This window comes from Gorilla gorilla, chromosome 8 (assembly GCF_029281585.2).
Source record: "Gorilla gorilla gorilla isolate KB3781 chromosome 8, NHGRI_mGorGor1-v2.1_pri, whole genome shotgun sequence".
Taxonomy (NCBI): domain Eukaryota; kingdom Metazoa; phylum Chordata; class Mammalia; order Primates; family Hominidae; genus Gorilla; species Gorilla gorilla.
Genome location: NC_073232.2, coordinates 114,774,056 through 114,799,000, shown reverse-complemented (window position 1 = coordinate 114,799,000; position 24,945 = coordinate 114,774,056). Strand labels below are relative to the sequence as shown.

At 47.4% G+C, this 24,945-nt stretch overlaps 1 protein-coding gene across 6 annotated transcripts in view; it reads right to left on the bottom strand.

The window, feature by feature from the left end:
- SUFU (SUFU negative regulator of hedgehog signaling) overlaps positions 1-24,530 on the bottom strand; it is a 131,322-nt gene extending 106,792 nt beyond the window's left edge. For 2 of the 6 annotated variants that reach the window (XM_031015351.3, XM_055352846.2), the window contains exons 1-2: positions 24,129-24,521; positions 19,184-19,318 (exon numbers count right to left, since the gene is read on the bottom strand). In XM_031015351.3, coding sequence (XP_030871211.2) covers positions 19,184-19,318; positions 24,129-24,310 — 317 coding nt within the window. In that variant the 5' untranslated portion in view covers positions 24,311-24,521. Of the gene's footprint in view, positions 1-19,183; positions 19,319-19,580; positions 20,231-23,041; positions 23,490-24,128 lie in introns of those variants that run through there. The other 4 variants (XM_055352843.1, XM_055352842.2, XM_063709770.1 and 1 more) reach the window with 4 other exon arrangements.
- Between the last annotated feature and the right edge of the window lie 415 nt (positions 24,531-24,945).

Below are 24,945 nucleotides of genomic sequence, written 5' to 3'. Positions count from 1 at the left end.
GAATGCATTTGCCTCACTCAAGTAGATGGTTCCTGAGATGTTTTGCTGGGAGCCAAAGACCATGTTCCCACAGCATTCCTCAAGTTCAAAAACAGTGGCTCCCAGCACTGATTCGGCTGAGAATCCAGCCAAATAAACTCTTCCGGCTCCCAACACTTCAGGCAGCTTAACTCTGTCCTGGGCTTTCAGTGAACAAAGGGTTTCCTGGAATAAGACACTGAATTTTATTTTTACTTATTTTTTGAGACAGGGTCTCACTCTGTTGCCCAAGCTAGAGTGTAGTGCCGTGATCACAGCTCACTACAGCCTTGATCTCCTGGGCTCAAGTAATCCTCCCACCTCAGCCACTGAGTAGCTGAGACTACAGACACATGCCACCATGCGTGGCTAATTTTTTTTATTATTTGTAGAAATGAGGCCTCACTATGTTGCCCAGGCTGGTCTTGAACTCCTGGGCTCAAGCAGTTCTCCTACCTCGGCCTCCCAAAGTGTTAGGATTACAGGTGTGAGCCATTGTACCAGCCAAGATACTGAATTTTAGAAATTCTAAGCCAAGGGCACCAGACCCTTTCTTGCAGGGTGGTAAAAGCTCACAGTCAACCATCCCCTGCTGGACATCTGTTGCACTTTCTTCCATCTACTCCCAACCACCCCCAAACTCAAAGGTCAGCCAGCCCCCAGGGGACTCCTAAGCCAGCCTGGAGCGCTACAGGAATTCTGGGCCAAGGAAGAAGCCCAGTGCTTGGGTTTCTTGGCATCAATATGGTAGCTCCCACTCTTGGCTTTGGCTTAAAGCAACACCTTTACAAAGGTCTTCTTAAAAATAAAAAAAGACAGGCTAGGCCAATGGCGACAAGATCACAGTCTGATTTGGGAAGCGAGGTGCCCTCTGTGCCTAAGTGTGCAGCTTGGGGACTTCTTACTGACCCAAGAAGCAAGGCATCTACCCAAGGGCCTTTTGTCCACCCACTCTCCTCCAGAACTCTGGGAAGCCAGCCATCCCAGAAGATCAAGAAACCTAAACAGGGCAATGGAAAGAAACAAATCTTTTTGGCATTTCAGTTCCCCAAGGGCAAGGACTGTACTTTTTGTGTGTTCTGTACATGAATACATCATGTCATGGCTGAGCAATGCTAAATGGTAATAATATTCCCACTGCCACCCAAAGAGATAATCAAGCCGAGACATTCAACAAGATAAGATGGTATTAAAAAGCAATGTGCCTCCCTCTTAGTCACTATCAAAGTAGATTCAAATATCTTCATGGCTTTGAATGTCATGATGTACTATAAATATACATATATATATATATATATATATATATATATATATATATATATATCTTAATGGTATTTCCTTTGAGCCACTTGTGCTACTATTTCCTTTTTGGGGAAATAAAACCGTCACTCAACTCAGTTCTCCTGTCTTCATACTAAAGCTGAGGTCCCACACTGGAATGCTTCCTAAAACCCCACTCCAGCCTCCATCATATCATCCTTTTTCTTTCCTCATCAGTCAACAAATAATTTATTGAATGTCGGCCGGGCACGGTGGCTCACGCCTGTAATCCCAGCACTTTGGGAGGCCAAGGCGGGCGGATCACAAGGTCAGGAGATCGAGACCATCCTGGCTAACACGGTGAAACCCTGTCTCTACTAAAAATACAAAAAGTTAGCCAGGCGTGGTGGTGGGTGCATGTGGTCCCAGCTACTTGGGAGGCTGAGGCAGGAGAATGGCATGACACCAGAAGGCGGAGCTTGCAGTGAGCCGAGATCGCACCACTGCACTCCAGCCTGGGCGACAGAGTGAGACTCCATCTCAAAAAAATAATAATAATAATTATTATTATTATTATAATTTATTGAATGTCACATTCTTTACATCGCCTTCAAACTCTGCAACCTCATCTTGTTCCACTGTTCTCTCTTACCAAGCCTCAGATGCACTGGCCTTCTTTCTTTTCCTTAAACACTTCGAGGTCTGTGCTGCCCTCAGGGCCTTTATACTAGCTGTTTCACTGCCTAGGACCTTCATCAGGACTCCCAGCATTGTACAACTCCAGGGGGCAGCAATTGCACAGAATAATGTGAACGGTGGCCCTAGAGTTGTACAATGTGACAGCCCTGGCTGCCACCGGTCTTTGAGGTCTCAGTTCAAATCTTCAAGGAAGCCATTACTGATTACTGCTAACAGCATCCTTCCTACCCACCTCAACCACTACTTCTACCCATGTAAGCTCCAGAGTACCATCCCTGCTTTTTTTTATTTATTTTTTTAAGACAGGGTCTCACTCTGTCACCTAGGCTGGAGTGCAGTGGCACGATCTTGGCTCACTGCAGCCTCTGCCTCCTGGGCTCAAGCGATCCTCCCACCTCAGCCTCCCAAGTAGCTGGGACTACAGGCACGCACCACCATGCCTGACTAATTTTTGTATTTTTTGTAGAGATGGGGTTTCACCACATTGCCCAGGCTGGTCTCGAACTCCTGGCTCAAGTGATCCACCCCTCGTGGCCTCCCAAAGTGCTGGGATTAGAGGCATGAGTCACCACACTTGGCGCCCTGCTTTACTTTCATTTTTTTAAGAGACAAGGTCTCCCCATGTTGCCCAGGCTGGAGTGCAGTGGCTATTCACAGGCACAATCCCACTACTGATCAGCACAGGAGTTTTGACCTACTGGGCCAGTTCACCCCTCCTTAGGCAACCTGGTGGTCCCACGCTCCTGGGAGGTCACCATATTGATGCTGAACTTAGTGCGGACACCTGACTGGCATAGTGCATAATAGCCCAGAACTCCTGAGCTCAAGTGATCCTCCCACCTCAGCCTCCTGAGTAGCTGGGGCCCTGCTTTATTTTCAACATAGCACTTGTACTATCTAAAACTATATAAAATTTTTCATGTTTCTCCAATAAGAATATAAGATTCATGAGAGCAGAAACCTTGCCTGCTTTGCTTTCCATGGTATCCTCAGCACTAAGAAAGCACTGGATATTTAGGTAATGTGCTCTAAAAATTTATGAAAATAGGCCAGGTGCAGTGGCTCATGCATGTAATCCTAGCACTTTGGGACACTGAGGCAGGTGGATCACCTGAGGTCAGGAGTTCAAGACCAGCCTGGCCAACATGGCAAAACCCCATCTTTACTAAAAATACAAGAAACTAGTTGGGCATGGTACTGCGCACCTGTAATCCCAGCTACTCAGGAGACTGAGGCAGAATCGCTGGAACCTAGGAGGCAGAAGTTGCAGTGAACTGAGATCGCAAGATCGCACCACTACACTCCAGCCTGGGCGACAGAGCAAGGGTCCATCTCAAACCAAACAAAAAAAGAAAATAAATTAAGTGCTTAACACATATTAAGCACTGTGCCAGTTGCTGGGATGGAGGTACTCCCTCACCTCATAAAGCAAGGTTCAGGCCAGATACGGTGGCTCATGCTTATAATCTCAGCACTTTGGGAGGCTGATGTGGGCAGATCACTTAAGGCCGGGAGTTTGAGGCCAGCCTGGCCAACATGGCAAAATCCCATCTCTACTAAAAATACAAAAATTAGCCAGGCGTGGTAGCGTGCCCTGTAATCCCAGCTACTTGGGAGGCTGAGGCAGGAGGATCACTTGAACCCAGGAGGTGGAGGTTGCAGTGAGCCGAGATTACACTACTGCACTCCAGCCTGGGCGACAGAGAGAGACTCCGTCTCAAAAATAAAAAATAAAATAAAATAAAATAAAATAAAGCAAGGTTCAGACAATTTTTCCAAAATCACATACCTCCTCCCACAGAAGGGTTCTGACTCCTATGAAAATGCCCTTGGAATGTCTCCTCTCCTATGGGAATAAGGGTCCAAACTGAAGAAGTGCTCTTGAATGAGCTAAAAGCTCGGGCTTGGTGCTGGGCCAGGAGAATTCTCCGTCTCCAGTGGTGAGAATATTTTTCCAACAGTCGGAAAAACCCCAAAGCAAGAGCTTCCTCCATTTTATTCATTTGTTCAACAAATATTTACTGATGTACTGGAGAAACATTAATGGATAAAGCACATTTCCATCCTTATCTTCAGGGAGCTTATGTTCTAGTGGGAAGGAGGGGGGACAGACAATAAACAAGACAAATAAGTAAGTAAGTAAAATAAGCTAGATGGTAATTTAAAAAAAAAAATTCTTAAAGCATAATAGACATCGCAGAAGTGATAAGTGTTTTAAAGAAGAAATAGGCTGGGCACGGTGGCTCACGCCTGTAATCCCAGAACTTTGGGAGGCTGAGGCAGGCAGATCACTTGAGGAGTTTGAGACCAGCCTGGCCAACATGGTGAAACCCCGTCTCTACAAAAAATATAAAAATTAGCCAGGTGTGGTGGCACGTGCCTGTAGTCCCAGCTACTTGGGAGGCTGAGGCAGGAGAATCGCTGATCCCAGGAGGCGGAGGTTACAGTGAGCCGAGATTGCACCACTGCACTCCAGCCTGGGCAACAGAGCTAGACTTCATCTCAAAAAAAAAAAAAAAAAAAAAAAGAAAAGAAAAAGAAAAATTAGGCTGGGTGCGGTGGCTCATGTCTATAATCTCAGCACTTTAGGAGGCAAGACAGAAGGATCGCTTGAGTCCAGGAGTCCGAGACCAGCCTGGGTAACATAGTGAGACCCTGACTATACAAATATATATAAATTTTTAAAAAGAAGAATTAGGCAGGAAAGGGGGATACTGCTTTGTGGGAGGAGGGTGCAGGATTTCCTTTTTAAATAAGGAGGTCAGGGAAGGCCTAACTGAGAGAAGTTATTTGCGAAAGGGTCTAAGGAAGTGAGGTAAGGTATGAAGCTATCTGCAGGCAGAACTTTGCAGGCATAGGGAGAGTAAGTGCAAAGGCCCTGAGGTAGAAGAATGCCTGGCACTTCAGAGGAAAAGCAAGGGGGGCAGAGTAGGAAGAGCAGAGCAGTCAGAGAGAAGGCCGATTGAAGTAGAGTACAAAGGACCTTAAAGGTGATGGCCTTTGGCCTTTACTCAAGTGAGACATGAAGCCACTGGATGGTTCTGAGCATGATTCATGAGATGAGTGTCCACTGGCCCCGGCTAAAGAAGGTCTAACTCCGAAGGCTCCCTGCTTAGCGACCATCTTCCTTCTGGGCCTTTTATCTATACAAAACCACTGGTTACAGGAATGAGAAATTGCCAGCTTGGCTCCACGAGGGTGGGAATTCAGCATGTCTGCAACCTGATATATGGGAAAAGCTAGAACAGGAAGACGAGAGGGTTAGGGCAAGCCATGGTGTTGCCTGTAGGTTTTCACTACATTTTTCCTCTAACCAACCAAGCTTTGTCAGAAGCCTTGAAGAGTCAAATCCATCACAGGCCAAAAGCACAGCCAGCCAGCTCGACCCCCTGGGACTGGTAGCCTGGGCCAAGTCCCATTCTCTAGCAGTTACTCTTCCCCATAGCCATGGCCGTGGGCAGCCTGACATCATGTTGAAAGGCCTGAGGTCAGAGTAAGAGAAACTGGTGGTCGGAGGCAGGGCTCCAAGAGGCCCCAGGTATCACATGAGGGTTAGTACCAGAAAAACAAAACATCTCTTTGATTGGCCTTCCTGTGGCTAAGCTGATTCTATGACCAGGGACTCCAAAAGACTGAGTAACATAGGAGTAGGAAGGAAAGGGATCTGTGAGGGCCACTATCTTTTACTAACATGCTAGGGGCCTGGAGTCCAGTGAACCATACCTCTCTGAGAAGCTGCTGTGAAGCTATGATCTCGCTGACAAATGGACAACTGTCTCAGCCTCAAACTCAGGCCTGGTCACATCATTTCTGAGCCTCAGGACTCCTGCTTGCCAAGAGCCCTCCACTAGGCCTCAAGCCATGGACTGCAGAAGAGGAGACAAAGAGGAACCAGGTGATAGCCTAAGGCTGTGAAACTGTATCAGGCCCACCTCCCCACAATGTCTTCCAGCTCAAGGACCCTTCAGCCCAATGAGGACCAGGACCAGGTTTATGTTGCTTGTTACTACAAGCCTCATGCCCAGAACTATGTCCCAACGATGACAATCTACGTAGCAGATTAACGTCTGGCCTTCCAAAGAAGACAGGACAGCGATCAACGTTGGATGGGAACTAAGTGTGTCTGCTTACCCACAACCCAGTGCTAGGAAAGGACAGTGGGCCACTCCTTCTCTAGATCTCTAGATCTAGTCCTGCTGCAAACATACAGTAGTATTAAGTTATCTGACTTCCTGTGTGACAGAAGCCCTAAATGGTAGCCCATTTGTTTCAGGCAATTACCTGAAAAGGAGCTCTAGGCATTTGTGCTTATGCCTGTGAACCTTCTGTGTCCCTCGAGTAGGAGGACCCTGGGGCACTCTGTAAGCCAATCTCAGTCTTCTGTACCCACGCACCCAAGAAAGGGAGAAAGGAGGAGGCGTGTGGTATTTATTCCAGGTGACACTGATCACCAAATCTTGACTGTTCTAAGGGGAAAATAACAATAAAAGCAACAACTGGAAAGAACACAACCCCTCAGGACAGCTACCACCATTTGTGATAGTAAAGCTGTGATCTGAGAAGTAGGCAAACAGCATAGTTCATACATATACTACCTAAACCACTCTTCACTGCTGTGAGACGTCAAGGAGGAAAAATGGGAATATCGTTAATGTAACATGGCAGTGGGTAAGAGCTATCTTCCCAAGCAAATGTGCTGTTTTCAGAATCTAGAAACCCTAGCAACAGTGGGCAAGCTGAATTCAGACAACAGCGTTAAGCAGGTAGCAGGGAAGCCTCAGAAGATGTTAAGTCCTCACTAAGAAGATGAGATGCACGCAAAGCAAAAGCCCTGTGCACAACTGGGACAGCGTCACTCCCAGTTATTTACAGAATCATTTACAGAAATCATCATAAGAACAGACATAGAATTGTAAACAAAAGGTGATAGGATTATCAGTAATTGTTTTCTCCCATTTCTAATTCCCAACATTTTTAGTAAAATGGTTCAACTGTTTTTATAAGTGAAAAAAAGCAAAATTACAACTAAGACATTGGATAACAATAACGAATTTAACAGCAAAAGGCCAGGCCAGGAAAGTTTTAGACTTTGTCTTCTTGATGCTGGTTCAACTATGAGAGTTTGAGATCTGGTTGGGGCTTCAAAGGAGCATGGCATGCATTTCTCATCAAAGGCAAGGTTAAGCCCAATAGGGTATGGAATGGACAAGTCTGCATACCAGTCTTTCTACAGTCTGTACTGGAGGGCAGAATCAATCTCAAACCTTAGGATTGAGGTTGCAAATCTCAGTAGCAGCTACACTTTATGGAAGACACCATCATTGGAGAATATAAGGTAGAGAACTCATGAGCCAGCCCCAGTTAAAACCAACAGCAACTTAGGAATTCAGAGGTAGGCCCAGCACCTACTCAGGGGATCTAACTCATTTAACGGCTTGAGAAGTGACCAAAAGAAAAATATGCCAGAAAGCGTAATTAGCCCCATGGTCTGAACCCATGATGTGAGAAAAAGGTATGTATGGGCAGAGGTAGAATGGGGAGTGGCTGGAGGTTAGGAAGAGAAACAAAGATATGTCACCAAAGAAGATATACAGATGACAGACAAGCATATGAAAAGATGCTCAACAGCATATGTCATGAGAGAACTGCAAATTAAAACAATTAGGTACCACTCCACACCTATTGGAATGGCTAAAATCCAAAAAACAGACAATACCAAATGCTGGTGAGGACATGAAACAATAGGAACTCTCATTCATTGCTAGTGGGAATGAAAAATGGTACAGCACTATGGAAAATGGTTTGGCAGCTTCTCATAAAGCTAAACATAGTCTTAACATACGATCTAGCATTACATTCCTAGGGATTTACCCAGATGAGCTGAAAACGTATGTCCACACAAAAACCTGTATACAAATGTTTATAGAAACTTAATTAAAAATCGCCAAAAAATACTGGAAGCAATCAAGATATTTTTCAGAAGGTGAAAGAATAAACTGTGGTACATAACAAACAATGGAATAGTATCAAGTGATAAAAAGAAAGGAGCTATCAAGTCACCAAAAGACACGGCGGAATCTTAACCGCATATTACTCAGTGAAAGAAGCTAGTCTGCAAAAGTTACATACTATTTGATTCCAACTCTATGACCTTTTGGAAAAGGCAAAAACTATAGAGATAGTAAAAAAAACCAAACAGTTGTTGCCAGGGGTTTAGGGGGAGGGAGGAATGAACAGGTGGAACACAAGGAATTTTTAGAGCAGTGAAACTAGTTTGTATGGTGCTGTGATGGTATATACATAACATGCATTTGTCAAAACCCAAGAACTGGCCAGGCAGTTACAGGCTCACGCCTGTAATCCCAGCACTTTGGGAGGCCGAGGCAGGCCGATCACCTGAGGTCAGGAGTTCGAGACCAGGCTGGCCAACATAGTAGAACCCCATCTCTACTAAACATACAAAAAAATTAGCCGGGCTTGGTGGCGGGCGCCTGTAGTCCCAGCTACTCAGGAGGCTGAGGCAGGAGAATCACTTGAACCCAGGAGGCGGAGGCTGCAGTGAGCTGAGATCGCACCATTGTGCTCCAGCCTGGGCAACAAGAGTGAAACTCTGCCTCAAAAAAAAAAAAAAGAACTGTACAACACAAAGAGTGAACCCTAAGGTAAACTATGGACTTAAGGTAGTAATAAGTATCAATATTGTTTCCCCAAAGATAACAAATAAACCACAATAATGCAAGGTGTTAATAACAGGGGAAACTGGCCAGGCGCGGTGGCTCACGCCTGTAATCCCAGCACTTTGGGAGGCCGAGGTGGGCAGATCACCTGAGGTCAGGAGTTCAAGACCAGCCTGGCCAACATGGCAAAACCCTCTCTCTACTAAAAATACAAAAATTAGCTGGGCGTGGTGGTGGGCACCTGTAATCCCAGCTACTCGGGAGGCTGAGGCAGGAGAATTGCTTGAACCCAGGAAACGGAGGTTGCAGTGAGCTGAGATCATGCCACCGCATTCCAGCCTGAGCGACAGAGCGAGACTCCATCTCAAAAAAACCCCACAAAAATATAAAGTCTATTGATTAAAAATAAATCATTAAAGGAATTTTAAAATTTTAAATGACTATCTGCATTGATATAAGGACCACTGAGATGCTGGGCACATCCCTGACCACAGAAGCAGCAGCATGACCATGGGAACTTGCCATCTAAGCCAGAAATTTTTATGTTTTTAAAAGTTGCAGACTTTCCTGGCAACTTACTGTAAATGACTACGATAAGGTTGCAGAAGTCTTTTCTTTTCTTTTTTTTTTTTTTTGAGACAGAGTTTCTCTCTTGTTGCCAAAGCTGGAGTGCAATGGCATGATCTCAGCTCACTGCAACCTCTGCCTCGTGGGTTCAAGCGATTCTCCTGCCTCAGCCTCCTGAAGAGCTGAGATTACAGGTGCCCGCCAACACGCCTGGCTAATTTTCGTGGGTTTTTTTTAGTAGAGACAGGGTTTCACCATGTTGGCCAGGTTGGTCTCGAACTCCCGACCTCAGGTGATCCACCTGCCTCAGCCTCCCAAAGTGCTGGGATTACACGAGTGAGCCACCATGCCCAGCCTGGTTGGTGAAGTCTTGACTTGAGAGATGACACCTGTCACCTGCTGTCCCATTTTACCCTCCTGCCATTGCCCTGAAGGACTCTTTCTTTTTTTTTTTTTTTGAGACAGAGTCTCGCTGTCTCCCAGGCTGGAGTGCAGTGGCACATCTCCGCTCACTGCAAGCTCCGCCCCCCGGGTTCATGCCATTCTCCTGCCTCAGCCTCCCGCCTAGCTGGGACTACAGGCGCCTGCCACCACGCCCAGCTAATTTTTTCTATTTTTTTAGTAGAGACGGGGTTTCAGGGTGTTAGCCAGGATGGTCTCGATCTCCTGACCTCATGATCCACCTGCCTCGGCCTCCCAAAGTGCTGGGATTACAAGTGTGAGCCACCGCACCCGGCCAGACCCTTTCTTTAAAAGCTGCTTCCAGGCCGGGTGTGGTGACTCACGTCTGTAACCCCAGCACTTTGGGATGGCTTGAGCTCATGAGTTTGAGACCAGCCTGGGCAACATGGCAAAACCCAATCTCTACAAAAAGTATAAAAATTAGCCAGGCATGATGGTGCGTGCCTGTAGTACCAGCTACTCAGGAGGTTGAGGTGGGAGGATGACTTAAGCCTGGGAAGCAGAGGTTGCAGTGAGCCAAGATGGAGCCAGTGCACTCCAGCCTGGGCGAGAGGGCCAGGCCCTGTGTCAAAAATAAATAAATAAATAGATAGATAGACAGACAGACAGACAGGCAGTCAGTTAGATAGATAGCTTTTACATCCAGCTCAACATTTCCCCCCACAAAGCACTTTCTGGTTAACTCTACTCAGTCTTGATCATTTCATTCCATTAATCCAAGATAACTTTGAATTTAGCAGCATAATTCTGAATAAAATTCTCCAGCTCTCTGCAGGAGGTAGAAAAAGGAGGTGGTGACTACTGGATCCAGACTGCCTGGGTTTATATCCCAGTTCCAGCATTCACTGGCTGGGTGGATGGGTTCCTTAACATTTCTGCATCTCAGTTTCCTTATGTGTAAAATAAGGATAATAAGTCCTACACCATAGAGTTGTTCTGAGGATTAAATGAATTTATATAAAGCACTTAGAAGAGTGCCTTATACAGAGTAAGGGCTATAATTGTTTGTAGTAATAATTATATGTTTAAAGTTTCTTGGAACACTGAAGATCACAGGATGAGGGGAGAGAGCCTCAAAGTCACAGGGAGACAGGAAGCTGCCCCCAGTCCCAATCCTCACTGTCATCTTCTTTCTCAAGGACCTCACCATCTCCTACCAAGCACATGCTGCATTTTTAAGGGCAGGCGCTCGGTCAGATTCTTCATTGTCTCCACACTCAAACACATCATCTTGTCCAATGTTCTGCCTGTACAGGGGACTCAAGATAGCTCTGCTGGTGAGTGTGCTGCACAGCCTGGTCCTCAAGAGCTTGGTAGGCAGGACAGCAAGCTGCAAAGTTAGTTGGACGGGTGAGGATACCATTCCTCAGGGCTGAGGTCATAGAGGATAAGATCCCACCAGACACATCTCAGGAACAACATCAGAACTGAAGCAAGAAATGGAGCTGCATTGAATACCTCAGAGGCAAGATACATGAATGAATTCAGGAGTCAAGGGCCAAAGGCCAGAGTTGGGACCCCTGAATCAGAAAGGTGGATAAGGGAGAGGCTAGCAAACTCAGACCCAGGACATGAGAGGTATGGGGAATAGCATTCAAAACAGATAACAGCACAGCTTGGAAGAGGAGAGCCCAAAAGGGTGGGCTGAACAGGGAAAAATCCCGGGACTGAGAGACCAGATTGCATCAAACCCATAAACTCTTCCAAGTCTCTTGAGGAAGAGAAGGAACCTTCCCAGCGCTGACCTACCTGGCACCACTCTGGCCTGGTAGTCACTTACAATACCACACCACTCAGTTGTTCTTTTTGTTTGTTTGTTTTGCTTTGTTTTGTTTTTTTGGACAGTCTCACTCCTTAACCCAGACTGGAGTGCACTGGCGAGATCTTGGCTCAGTGTAATCTCTGGCCCCCGAGTCCAAGCGATTCTCCTGCCCCAGCCTCCCAAGTAGCTTGGTTTACAGGTGTGTGCCACCATGCCCAGCTACAGGCTTTTTAGAAGTGAGTTTAGGCCAGTACAGAAGCTTACACCTGTAATCCCAGCACAAGGTCAAGAGATCGAGACCATCCTGGCCAACATGGTGAAACCTCATCTCTACCAAAAATACAAAAATTAGCTGGGCGTGTTGGCGGGCGCCTGTAATCCCAGCTACTTGGGAGGCTGAGGCAGGACAATCGCTTGAACCCGGGAGGTGGAGGTTGCAGTGAGCCAAGATCGTGCCACTGCACTCCAGCCTGGCAACAGAGCGAGACGGTCTCAAAAAAAAGAAAATTGAGTTTAACTGGGCCAGCTGGACAAGTTTTTTCCCAACTGTTGAGGGACTCTCTGAATTGGAGAATTTGTAACCCTTACCCCATGAAGGAAGAAACAATCCATGCTGCAAATGAAATGCTTTATAAAGGATGAAGCCATGCACCCACAGACATCTGCTGGGAACCCCCACAATACAGGTCTTCCTGTAGCTACAAAAGAAAAGAAATCCCAGCACTTTGGGAGGCTGAGACGGGTAGATCACTTGAGGTCAGGAGTCTGAGACCAGCCTGGCCAACATAGTAAAACCCCGTCTCTAATAAAAATAAAAAATTAGCCGGGCATGGTGGTGCACACCTATAAATAATCTCAGCAGAGTCGAGGTCGTGTCACTGCACTCCAGCCTCGGCAACAAAGGAAGACTCTATCTCAAAAAAAAAAAGAAAAGAAAAGAAAGAAAGAAAAAGAAAAGAAATTCTCCTCAACATTTAAAAATTCACAAATTCAGAGATTTGGGGCCTGAACTCCAACCCTAAGTGAAAGCTTTGGCCTCAGGAAGGGCTCTGGAGAGTCCCTGTTGGGCCCTGCCCCACACTGGGCCATGACAAAGGACGCCTCACGCTTGCTTGGTGGTCCAGATCACCTGTTCTTAGCAGGGAACTCCACCATCTCATGCAAATAGTCATCCTGACACTGAACATCCCTGAGAGGAAAGGCAGAGGGACCAGGCTTCAGGGAGGTGTGCCCCCCAATGAGCCTGCAGAACACTTCTTTTAGCCTGCTAAACTTAGCCAGGGCTGGGTCCAGTGGCTTAGGGAGGCATTCTGGTTGCCAGCCTCATGAGAGCTCTAGGAGGAGGGCAAAGGTCCAACCAGAGGAGGGACCAAGCTCCCAGTACAGATGTGTATGGCAAAGAAAGGATCTCTCTTGGAAACAACATGTTAAAAAGTTCCTGCAGGCCAGGCAGGATGGCTCACACCTGTAATCCCAGCACTTTGGGAGGCTGAGGTGGGTGGATCACCTGAGGTCAGGAGTTCGAGACCAGCCCGGCCAACATGGTGAAACCCCGTCTCTACTAAAAATACAAGAATTAGCCAGGCATGGTGGCATGCGCCTGTAGTCCCAGCTACTTGGGAGGCTGAGGCAGGTGAATCACTTGAACCTGGGAGGTGGAGGCTGCAGTGAGTGAGATCACACCATTGCACTCCAGCCTGGGTGACAGAGCGAGACTCCATCTCAAAAAAAAAAAAAAGTTCCGGCAAACTAAGCTTTGAGGAGGAAAAATTAGCATTTCTCAACTGCAGGAGACGGAGGCCACACTAAACAACAAGTGGAAAAGTTAATCTGTATCCAGTGTTTTAATAAATAACTCATGCGGGTGCAGAGCCCAGCTAAGAAGAACACAAGGGAAAGGGAGGCTCTCCACCAACCGGGTGGAGGCAGTCCCAGAAAGCCGGTCAGCGGCAGTTCCAGACCCCACGGGGGGTGCAGAACTGCTCCAAACTCCACTGGACATGTGCGCCAAGAAGTCACATTTGTGAGACAGAGCCTAGATCACCCATGGTGGTGAGGCATGGGCATGACCCATGCTTTTGGGCCAACTCCACACAAAGGCTGTCTTTGGAACCAGCCCGACTTGTACAGCAGATGACCTGCCCTGGGAAAATCCCACCAGGGAAGTCTGCCTGAGTTCTCAAATGCACTCTCCAACTACCCAGCCTTCCAGCCTCGGTTAGGGCCCCATAGGCTCTGTCTAGCCAGAGCTGTTGGTGGTACCAGGGGCAGCCAGAAATCCTCACAGAGTGATGTTGAAACCACTTCTACAGCCGCATAGATCCCCACATTCCAGTCCACAGCTGCCTGGCCATAAAGGGGAAGGCCAGAGCTGCAAGCTCCGACAGCACTTGGCAGCTGAGGCTCAGCTGTCTGACACCTCCCAAGTCCCAGGGAAGAGTCCCACAGGACAATTTCTCCACTCAGGTCAGTTGGGAGCAGCCTTGGGGTTCCTAGAAAAGCACTCTGTTCTCTCCTGTGGCTGCCCAGACCTGGAACTTGTTCCATCTCTCCAACTTCAGAAATGGCTTCTTAAGAATCTTGATCGAAACAAGTGCTCTCTTGCCTGGTTTCCTTTAGTGAATGTGAATAAGGAAAGAACTTGAATGAAAATGGCCATCCCAAGGCTTATCAAATCATCATACTCTTCATCCCTTTTAGGGTTACCAGGGTGGGCATCCCCTCCTGCCCCTGAAGCATGCCTGCCAGGAGCAAGAAGAAATGCAGAGGACCCCTCGCTTCTGCCTGTCCCTACCCTCAACAGGCTGTGAGGAGAAGGAAAGATCATAATAGGAGGAGGTACACAGCAGGCATTTAATAAATGCCATTGCCAGGAGCACTGGCTCTTGCCTGCAATTCCAGCACTTCGAGAGGCCAAGGCGGGAGGATTGCTTGAGTCCAGTAGTTCGAGACCAGCCTGGGCAACATAGCGAGACCTCGTGTCAACAATAAAAAAAAAAAAATTGCCGGGTGTGGTGGCGCATGCCTGTGGTCCCAGCTACTTGGGAGGCTGAGGTAGGAGGATCGTTTGAGCCAGAGTGGTTGAGGCTGCAGTGAGCCGTGACCTCGCCACTGCCCTCCAGCCTGGGCAACAGAGCGAGACCATCTCAAAAATAAAAATAAAAATAAATTCATATCAGTTTAAAAAAGGAGAGGATAACTTAAAAGGAACATGAAGTAAATAATACTACAAGTGGCAACAATTATGAAAGTGGCACTAGAAGTTTTTGAAATACTGAGCTAGAAGGTTTTTCAAGTCCCTCTCACTCCTAAAAGCGCTGTTGGTACCGTGGAGCGTCAGGCTGCAGATGGCATCCCAGGCCCCTTCCTACAGGGTTCCTCTCAAACGCTACCTCCTCACTGCAGCCTCTAGCAATTCAGCAGCCTGACTAGAAGTCACTCCCTCTGCTCTGCTCCCAGATCGTGTTTTACACCCATGGACTGTAGCATTTATTACTCAATACTATAACCATCTTTACATGTTTATCTCCCCTCTAGAACATGAGCTCCTTCAGACAAGAATTATGTCTTGCTATTTTATCCCCCAAGACATCTATTATGATGTTCTGTGTCTGATACAAAGTAGGTGCTTGATGAATGTGTGCTGAAAAAATGAATCAATGCTTCTGCTCCTTTTTTGCTGAAGAGAAGACACAGACAGTGGAAGAATTGTTGCCAGAGATCCATTTGCCATCATTCCAACCCAGCGCCTCCTAGCACTTAAGCTGGATGGCAGAACACTTGCCTTTCTGGCCTAGCTTTGAGTACTAATTTAAATGAGGATTCATTAAGTCATTTTAAAGAGGCCCCACCATTATGAAATGTGTGGAAAATCACATTTTTCTTCAAGAAACTTAACAGGATCAAAAAGAAACCAGTCATCCCAGTACAAAGCCAATTATAAAGGTACCTATTCGTGTTTTATTATTTTTCTTTCTTTATTTTTTGAGATAGGGTCTCGCTCTGTTACCCAAACTGGAGCGCAGTAGTGCAATCATGGCTCACTGCAGCTTCAAACTCCCAGGCTCCAGTGATCCTCCCACCTCAGCCCCACAAGCAGCTAGGGCTACAGATGCACACCACCATGTCTGGCTAATTTCTGTATTTTCTGTAGAGATGGGGGAGGGTCTCACTACGTTCCCCAGGCTGGTGTCGAACTCCTGGGCTCAAGCGATCCTCCTGCCTTGACCTCCAAAGTGCTAGGACTATAGGCATGAGGCACCATGCCCAGTCTATAGAAGCACTTTTGACTTCTGCAACACAGACCAGAACTGGGTAAATATCTGAGAACATTCCTTCCACATCCTTCTAGTGCCAGGATGTAATACTGGAAAATACTAGCCTTGATTGGTGACATGAAAACCCAAATAGAGGTTTCACTCTTGTCATAAATGACATATGAATACAAAGTGCTGTACCATGTAGAAATGAAACACATGTAAGAGGATAGTATTAAACCAGAAAAAAACAATAAGAAAGGTCCTATTTCAAATTAAGAGGTTGCCCCTTCCAAAATATGAGGCTTGCTCAATCACATTCTTCATGTTATTTTGGGCCTTGGGCCTATACCTAGCAGGTAGACTGGAAGAATCCTTAAGCCACATAGGAAATGATATTCTTTTAACCAGAATAAATCTGTCAACAAAAAGGTACAGGTTGGCTGCACTAAATACTCTCTGCAGGTTCTTATTAAAAATATAAATTAAGGTCCAGCATAGTCCCTTTACTCCCCACATCTGTTTGCTATTCTATCTCCATTATTAATACTGTAATGCTGGGTCCCCATTCAGGCAAGATTAATTCCCTGTTCCCAAATCCTTCTGCTGACACTGCAATGAATCCATTTGGAAGGCTGTAAAGGCAGCTGCAGACATTGCTCCCAACACGTGACCAGTGAAGAGATGAAACCTGGGCCTCTGAGCTTAACAAGAGAGAAGAAGAAGTTGGGTTAGGCCTGTGTTCAGAGAGGTGGAATAGCCCAGTGGTTAAAAGCTCAAACTCTGAGGCTGAATACAGTGGTTCACACCTGTAATCCCAACACTCTGGGAGGCCAAGGCAGGAAGATCGCTTCAGCCCAGGCATCTGAGACCAGCCTGGGCAACATAGTGAGACCTCAACTCTACAGAAAATTTGAAAAATTAGCCAGGTGTGGTGGTGCATGCCTGTAGTCCCAGCTCCTTGGCAGGTTGAGGTGGGATAATTGCTTGAGCCCAGGAGGTTGAGGCTGCAGTGAGCCATGACTGAGCCACTACACTCCTGCCTGGGTGACACAGCGTGACCCTGTCTCAAAAAACAAAACAAAAAAGCTCAAACTTTGGACTCAAACAGCCCAATTCAATCCCAGCTCTTTTACCCCTAGATCTGTAACTTTAGCAATTCATTTAACCCCTCAAGAGACTCATTTTTCTTATCTATAAAATAGGAATAATGAGTCCCTGATAAGATTGTAAAGCATTTAACACAATGACATGGAAGACAGTAAGTACTACACAAAGGGAAAAAAGGCTGTCATCATCTTCTTTATGATACCATCATCATCTCCAGAATTGGTTGCTATGCAAAGGCAGGACAGGACGAGTCCTGCTACTCTTTCAACCTGCCCAGGTTAAGCAGCCACCACCAAGATATAAAAGACATGGTATAAGGGGCAAAAAAGTACAAAAGGCAAAAACCAGAAGAAGATATGACAATACAAATAAAATCAGCTCTTGATTAACCATGCTAATCAGGTTGAGGGAAGACTATTTTATTTTTAATTGACAGAATACAAACATAGAAAGATTACATTTAAATTGAAGAAAAGAAACTCTCCATCAAAAGAATATAAATAAAAAAACTTTGTTTATTTTCATTATTATTATTATTACTATTTTTTTTTTTTTGAGATGGAGTTTCACTCTTGTTGCCCACGCTGGAGTACAATGGCACAATCTTGGCTCACTGCAACCTACTCCTCCCAGGTTCAAGCAATTCTCCTGCCTCAGCCTCCCTAGTAGCTGGGATTACAGGCATGTGCCACCACGCCCGGCTAATTTTATTATTTTTAGTAGAGACAGGGTTTCTCCATGTTGGTCAGGCTTGTCTCGAACTCCCAACCTCAGGTGATCCGCCTGCCTCGACCTCCCAAAGTGCTGGGATTACAGGCGTGAGCCACCATACCCAGCCTAATTATTATTTTTTTAAGACACAGTTTCACTCTGTTGCCCAGGCTGGAGCACAGTGGCACGATCTCAGCTCACTGCAACCTCTGCCTCCCAGGTTCAAGTGATTCTCATGCCTCAGCCTCTGGAGTAGTTGGGATTACAGGCACATGCTACCATGCCTGGCTAATTTTTTGTATTTTTAGTAGAGACAAGGTTTCACCATGTTGGCCAGGCTGGTCTTGAACTCCTGACCTCAAGTGAGCCACCTGCCTCAGCCTCACAAAGTGCTGGGATTACAGGCATGAGCCACTGTGCCCAGCCAAAAAAAATCTTTTTAAAATATAGATGGTAGCAGGCCGGGCACAGTGGCTCACGCCTGTAATCCCAGCACTTTGGGAGGCCGAGGCAGGCAGATCACGAGGTCAGGAGATCAAGACCATCCCGGCTAACACGGTGAAACCCCGTCTCTACTAAAAATACAAAAATTAGCTGGGCGTGGTGGTGGGTGCCTATAGTCCCAGGTACTCAGGAGGCTGAGACAGGAGAATGGCGTGAACCCGGCAGGTGGAGCTTGCAGTGAGCCAAGATCACCCCACTGCACTCCAGCCTGGGCAACAAAGCGAGACTCTGTTTCTAAAAAAAATAGTTGGTAGCTTATTGGAGTACATGATATAATTGCTCAAAAGGCAAGAGAATACAGTCATTAACAGTATGAACTCTGAGTTGGGCACAGTGGCTCACACCCATAATCCCGACACTTTGGGAAGCTGAGGTGGAAGAATTGCTTAAGCCCAGGAGTTTGAGACCAGCCTGGGCAACATGGTGAAACCCTGTCTCTACAAAAAAATTACAAAAATTAGCTGGGCATGGTGGTGCTTGCCTGTCGTCCTAGCTACTCGGGAGGCTGAGGTTGGAGGATCACCTGAGCCTAGGGAGGTCGAGGCTGCAGTGAACCATGATCATACCACTGCACTCTAGCCTGGATGACAGAGTGAGACCCTATCTCCAAAAAAAAGCATATAGGGCAACAAACGGAAGCAGACTAGGATAAAAAAAAATAAATACAGGTTAAAAGGAAGTAGGTAAGATAGATAAAGGATAAGAGATGAACAGATTTGTGATAAAGCAAGTATAAAGTTAACAGTAGAATCTGGGTTGTGGGTATATGAGTGTTCACTATAAAATCCTTCCAACTTTGCTTTATGTTTAAAATGTTTCATAATAAGCTAGGGGAATAAAAGGAAGTAGACACAGAGGCATCAGCCCAAGTTCTGAGTCATAACCATGCTACCTTCCTGTCCTATGAGCCCAAACTCCAGGGCAAGCTTAGAAAAACCTGATTTGGGAATCCTGCTCATCAAGACTTTCCTGCACTAGATAAGCAGGAATCAGGTGTTAACAAGGACCACCTTGGCATGAGTAGATATAGTCAGAGGGCAGAAATGCAGAGGTTCCACGGAGAAGTACCATGCTCACAGCACTATGACATTGTCACCCCTGCTCAGGAAGACCTCAGGAATAAGGCTCTGGATAAAGAACAGGTGGCATATACTCACTCATGGACTCTGTTGTCGCCATAGAGATCACTCAGGCCGAAGCTGATGTAGTGCCAGTGCTCGGGGATGTTAGCAGAAGGGCTCCCCACATTCCTGTACATGCTAACATAGTCCAAGGGGTCTGGGCCACCCAACCTGCAAAAAACAAAACACAGGGGTGTTAGTGTAAGCCTGGAAATCAGACAATGTCAAGCTAAGGCGCTCTACTTTGTAAACCTAAAGGACCCATCCTGGAGGAACCTGGGTGAAAGGTAACTAAAGAGAGGCCACATCTCTCCAGAATGAGACTAAGGGATGTACAGCTAAGGCTGCCCAACTCTGCAAGCCCAAGAGGCTCCCTTCTCCTACCCCTGAAAGACTGGGCCTCTTTTAGAAATAAAACAGACTGGGTGGTTACCCATTTGGCTTTCTCCTGTTTCAAATTACCGATCCCAAATGAGATTGGCAGGGATTGTCTCTCTTCTGTGGTGCCCGTATACATGCCAAGCTTCAAGGCAAGAGGTACATCAGTCAATCAATTGGCCTCTGTTGAAAGACCATCCCAAGCATCCCCAATGGGCATTGTTCCTGGAAGCACAGGCTCTGCTCCACTCCAGCCTCTTAGACAGCTAATTCCTGAAAGACTATATTGTGCCCTATGTTAATTACAGTTTGTTCTAAACAAACCCAAAGCCTCTAGTCCGTGCAGACACCAGCCTGCACCCCACAGACCAAAGCTGGTCTCTTATCATTGCAAGTGACAAAGGCCAAACTTAGGCTTAACTTAGTTCTGCACAGAGAACTGCAGCAGGAGTCAAACTGCGCCCTGTGAGCATCTGCACCCAGAAAATGATCCCAGGAGAGACTGCCACATCAAAGGTAGAGCTGGGATGGTAAATGATTTGGGGCCTCTCAGGACCACATTAAATTTCCCCCACCATTCAACTGAGAAGGAGTTGCGGAAGAGATTCAGTTATTATCTCACTCTGAGGATTTAATACAATAAGAGTTCCCTTTAGTAATCAGTGCTTTTTTAAAAAAATCCTGTTTTGGCCGGGCACGGTGGCTCACACCTGTAATCTCTGCACTTTGGGAGGCCGAAGTGGGTGGATTACTTGAGGTGAGGAGTTTGAGACCAGCCTGGCCAACATGGTGAAACCCCATCTCTACTAAAGATACAAAAAATTAGCCAGGTGTGGTGGCAGGTGCCTGTAATCCCAGCTATTTGCTATTTGAGAGGCTGAGGCAGGAGAATCGCTTGAACAACAGAGGCAGAGGTTGCAGGGAGCCAAGACTGTGCCACTGCACTCCAGCCTCGGTGACAGAGTGAGACTTCGTCTAAAAAAAAAAAAAAAAAAATGGATAAGAGATTTTGGTAGCTAGAGAAATAGACCAAATAGAAACCATCAGTGGAAGGAAGTCTGCATTTAGCCCACAAACACGGCATTTGAGCTGCCTCAAACATCTGACCATTCCACAGACTGCAAAAGTTTCACCTGCCCCTGGGACATCGATGGAGTACACTTTGCAACTGGGATAGCATGCTGGCGGAAAGCTAACAACCAAATAAAAGACATGTTACAAGTGATCCCAGTCAATGGTGCCAGCACCAGGCAATTTAAACACTATTTAAAACCAGTTGGTCTTGTTTCGTCCTCTTTCACCAGGATATTATTTGCCTTTGTAGAAATCCCTATTCTCTGTTAGGAAATGCTAAGTTATTTATAGAGCTTGTAAGAAAGTTGCTACAAATAGCTTAGCATCTCAACAGAGGAAGAGGGACAACTCTCCATGTCTGCCTTAACTGATTTCAACAAATCACTTGACTAATTCTACAACAGGTTGGATTTAGAAAAGTTTGTGGGGCAAGGGAAGAAAGAAAAGAGTAGAGATCCCTGGAAAGACCCCATTAGAGCTACAGAACTCCAGAGCAGATGGGAGCCACTACAGGTCCCATACCTGCTCCAGTTTCCTGCTGCAAATTTCCAAACCTGCCCCGCTACAGCCTAGGTCCATCCCGCACCAAGCTGCAAAACTGTGTTCACCATTCTCTGCTCCATCTGCAGCATCCCTGCAGCCCTCTTTCTCACCAAGTCTCCCACAAGGTGTCACATCAAGGAGAGAAGCTTAACCTTCAAATTCCAACTGCAAGGAACTACCAAGAGTCAGATAAAATTAACCCTGTCCCCAAGCACAGAGTATTCTGTTTACTTACTACTCAGAGGCCAGATGAGTATGTGGGAAAAAATCGCATTTTACACTTAGCAAATGATGTTATCCAAGGTCCCAGGGCATCCCTCAACTTAATTCCTTGAACACCCAACTTCTCTCTGCAGGGCAGTTGCAGGACTGAAGTGGGCCATGAGTACAGGTTCTGCCTCTCTGCTTTGATCCTTGCTCACCAAAGTCTCAGCTTTCAGTTAGAATGTCCCCACTACTCAGGGATCACCAGCCACAGAGCCACACTGCTACTGCAAAATGAATCCCAAGCTACCCTGGGCCACAGACAGACCCAGACAGCCTGGGTCAGTCATCCTGCTAGAAACCTCGTGGGATCCCAAATGTGAGGAATATAAATGAATTTCAGGATCTTATTTTTGCAAACCCCTCTGCATCTTAGAAAGTACCAGTCACTGATGGCTGGGCGCACTGGCTCACGCCTGTAATCCCAGCACTTTGGGAGGCCGAGGTGGGTTGATCACTTGAGGTCAGGAGTTCGAGACCAGCCTGGCCAACATGGTGAAACTCTGCCTCTACTAAAGATACAAAAATTAGCTGGGCAAGGTGGCATGTGCCTGTAATATCAGCTACTTGGGAGGCTGAGGCACGAGAATCGCTTGAAACCGGGAGACAGAGGTTGCAGTAAGCCAAGATCGTGCCACTGCACTCCAGCCTGGGTGACAGAGCAAAATTCTGTCTCAAAAAAAAAAGAAAGTACCAGTCACTGTGCTGTTTCTCTATATTTTTCTGCATCTAGGAAGGGCTTTCACAAAGTGCTGTATAATCCCTTTTCTTCATTATCACATGTTGGCCCATCTCTGAAGATATGGCTGTTAACAAGCTTGCAGCAGGAAGGAAAAAAAAATTGCCCTTAGTCCTTTGCACATGCTTTCATACCTTTTACATACAATTCTATCCTTTATGGCTACTTGGGTGACATAAAAATAGTTGCCTGAATCTGTGTAGGGATTTCTCCTCACACTCAAATGAGGCCTGAACAAACAGCATGGCACAGCCAGGCCCATTTCTTTTTTTTTTTTTTCAAATAACAGAGATAGGGTCTGGCTATGTTCCCCACACTGGTCTCGAACTCCTGGCCTCAAGGGATCCTCAAGGCCTCCCAAAGTGGTGGGAATACAGGCATGAGCCACTGTGCCCAGCCCCGGCCCACTTTTCTCCTGACACATGACAAGTTCATCACAACACATAGTTAAATATAAAGGCACAATGAGAATGGGTCATTAAGCTAGCAAGAGCTGCTTTCCACTCAGAAGCGCTCTTCAACAACTCCTCTCAACCAGAGAACAGTTCGCCAGCAAGAGAGGACTGCGACACCAGTTCCACCTCCTCCCAGCTACTCTGACAGAGAAGGCTGTTCCCTACAATCCTCCCTAGACAGCAGGTGGCTGGTCCCCAGGCTCTCCACGCTGTTGGCCTCTTGGCATACTCCCATTGACGCAGGCAGCTGGCCTCAGCCCTGCACAGCCTACTGACACCGATGTCCAGGGAAAGCAACAGGTTTTCACCAGGAGGAAGACTCAGTCCTAAAAGGAGAGGTAACCAGCAAAGATGTCCACTTGCCCCTTCAGGTCTACCCTTAGGCTACACCCCCAAGCAGCTGCAGAACAGTCTTTCAAGACTCATTGAAGATCATCTTACACAATGCTTGCATGAATGTGGTCCTGGACAGTTTCAACCAATATCTCAGTTTTTGGTCCACATCAAGACTTTGAGGACAGGTTCTTTTCCAGAGTCCCCAGAACATCTGTTTTGCCCAAATGCTGAAGGAAGAAACAGGCTGCAAACAGGAATGGGAAATTAGAAAAGACCATTCCTACCCTAAAGCTACTTGAGGGTTACTCTCAGCTCCCCGGAGAAACTGCAGGCCATGGCCGAGAAGCTCCTCTTAATGTCCCACTGCACAATTCCTCCCTGCTGCGGTCCCAGAGTCTCCATCATTTATTTCCAACTGGAGGTGGGAAGCTGTGGGCCCCTTCAATCCTAAGCCAAACCATGGTTCTCTCTACCTAATGCCCTAAAGCAAAGCAACTGCAGAGCTAGGAGGAAGCTCTGCACGGAGAAAGAGAACAGTGCAGAGTAAGCAAAAAGTTTATCAGGAAGAGCTGCTCCGTCAAACTTCAAAAGCAAAAGCTTTGCCCTGATACGACGTCTGAGCTAATCGGGAAGGTATCAAAAGGAGACCTCCTCCTCTCTCCACAAGCACCAGGCCCTCATCTTTGGCCCTCCTACCCACCACAGGAGAGCCCTGGGCCCCCCGAACCCCCCATTCTATGCAGTCTCGTGCCCTCTGAGCTTCTTCGGCCTCGCTCCTCCAAAGCCCTCTCAAATGCTCCCCAGGCCCCGCCTCGCCTCTCCCATCCCACTTCAGCCGCCCCCGCTTGGCTTCCCCTCGCCCACTAATGACCCCCTACAGGCGCCCCCTCTTTTCACCACGTTTACAGTTCCCTCGCTCCTGCCGTTCCCCCCTCTGCTCCTACACACACCCCCAGTCCTCACTCTATTCTCCTAATCCCGGTTAACCCCTCAGTACCCACGGGCTCCGTTAACCCCTTTGTCCCCATTCCCAACTTGAGCCTTAACTCCTTCCCTCGCAGCAGGAAACCCTCCTTCTGAGTGCTTTAACCATTCTCTACCCCTCCTCCCACCTCCCACAAATTACTTCGCCCTCGGCGTTTTAACCCGTTCCAGCCCGCGCCTGTCCGTCTCCCCGCGGCCCAGAGCATACCAGTACTTGACGATAGCAGTAACCTGGAGCGGGTTCGGCTGGTCAGGGTAAAGGCGGCGGCACTCTCCGTAGATGGCGTGCAGTCCCGGGGGAAAGAGCGAAGCGAAGGCCGGGGGGGCAGTCGGGCCAGGGGCCGGGGGCGCGGTGGGGCCGGGGGCGCCGCTAGGCCGCAGCTCCGCCATCGGGGTGCGTAGGGCAGGCACTGGGGGAATTGGAGAGGGCAAACGACGGGGAGAGCACTGACGGGCCAGCGGGCGGACTCGGTGGGTGAGACTCCCCGAGGCGATGGGGGCTGCAGCGAGGTCTAGCTCCGCGCCTGCGCACGGCGCACTGTCCGCCCAGGCTGTCGCCGCCGCCGAGTCTGCCAGAGGGTGCCTCGGGGCGGCGGGGCGCTCAGGGGGGCGGGGCGCCGGCGCGCCCTATCCAAGCACCCATTGGCTAATGTCTGTGCCAGTCACAGGCAGGGAAGGTGTGACTTGACAATAGGCCCCGCCCCCCTCCCTGTGTTGGGAGTGTCCCAAGGCTCTTGGTCTCCCCCTAGTGTTAGGAGGAACCCAAGTTTAGAGATGCTGAGCACCCTCTAAGGTGCTAAGGTCCCACGAAAGCACCGAGAAGTGCGCCAACAAAGGATTTGTTACTGTTTTGCTGACGCGCTGCTAACTAGGATTTAAACATAAATCTGACAATGGATTGATTCATTCATCCATGGGGCGTTAGTATTAATAGATGATAATAAATCTAATGTTTTCTAGGGCTATTGACAAAAAGGTCCCTGAAATTTCAAGGGGGCTGGGGGAGAACATAATCCAGAGAAAAA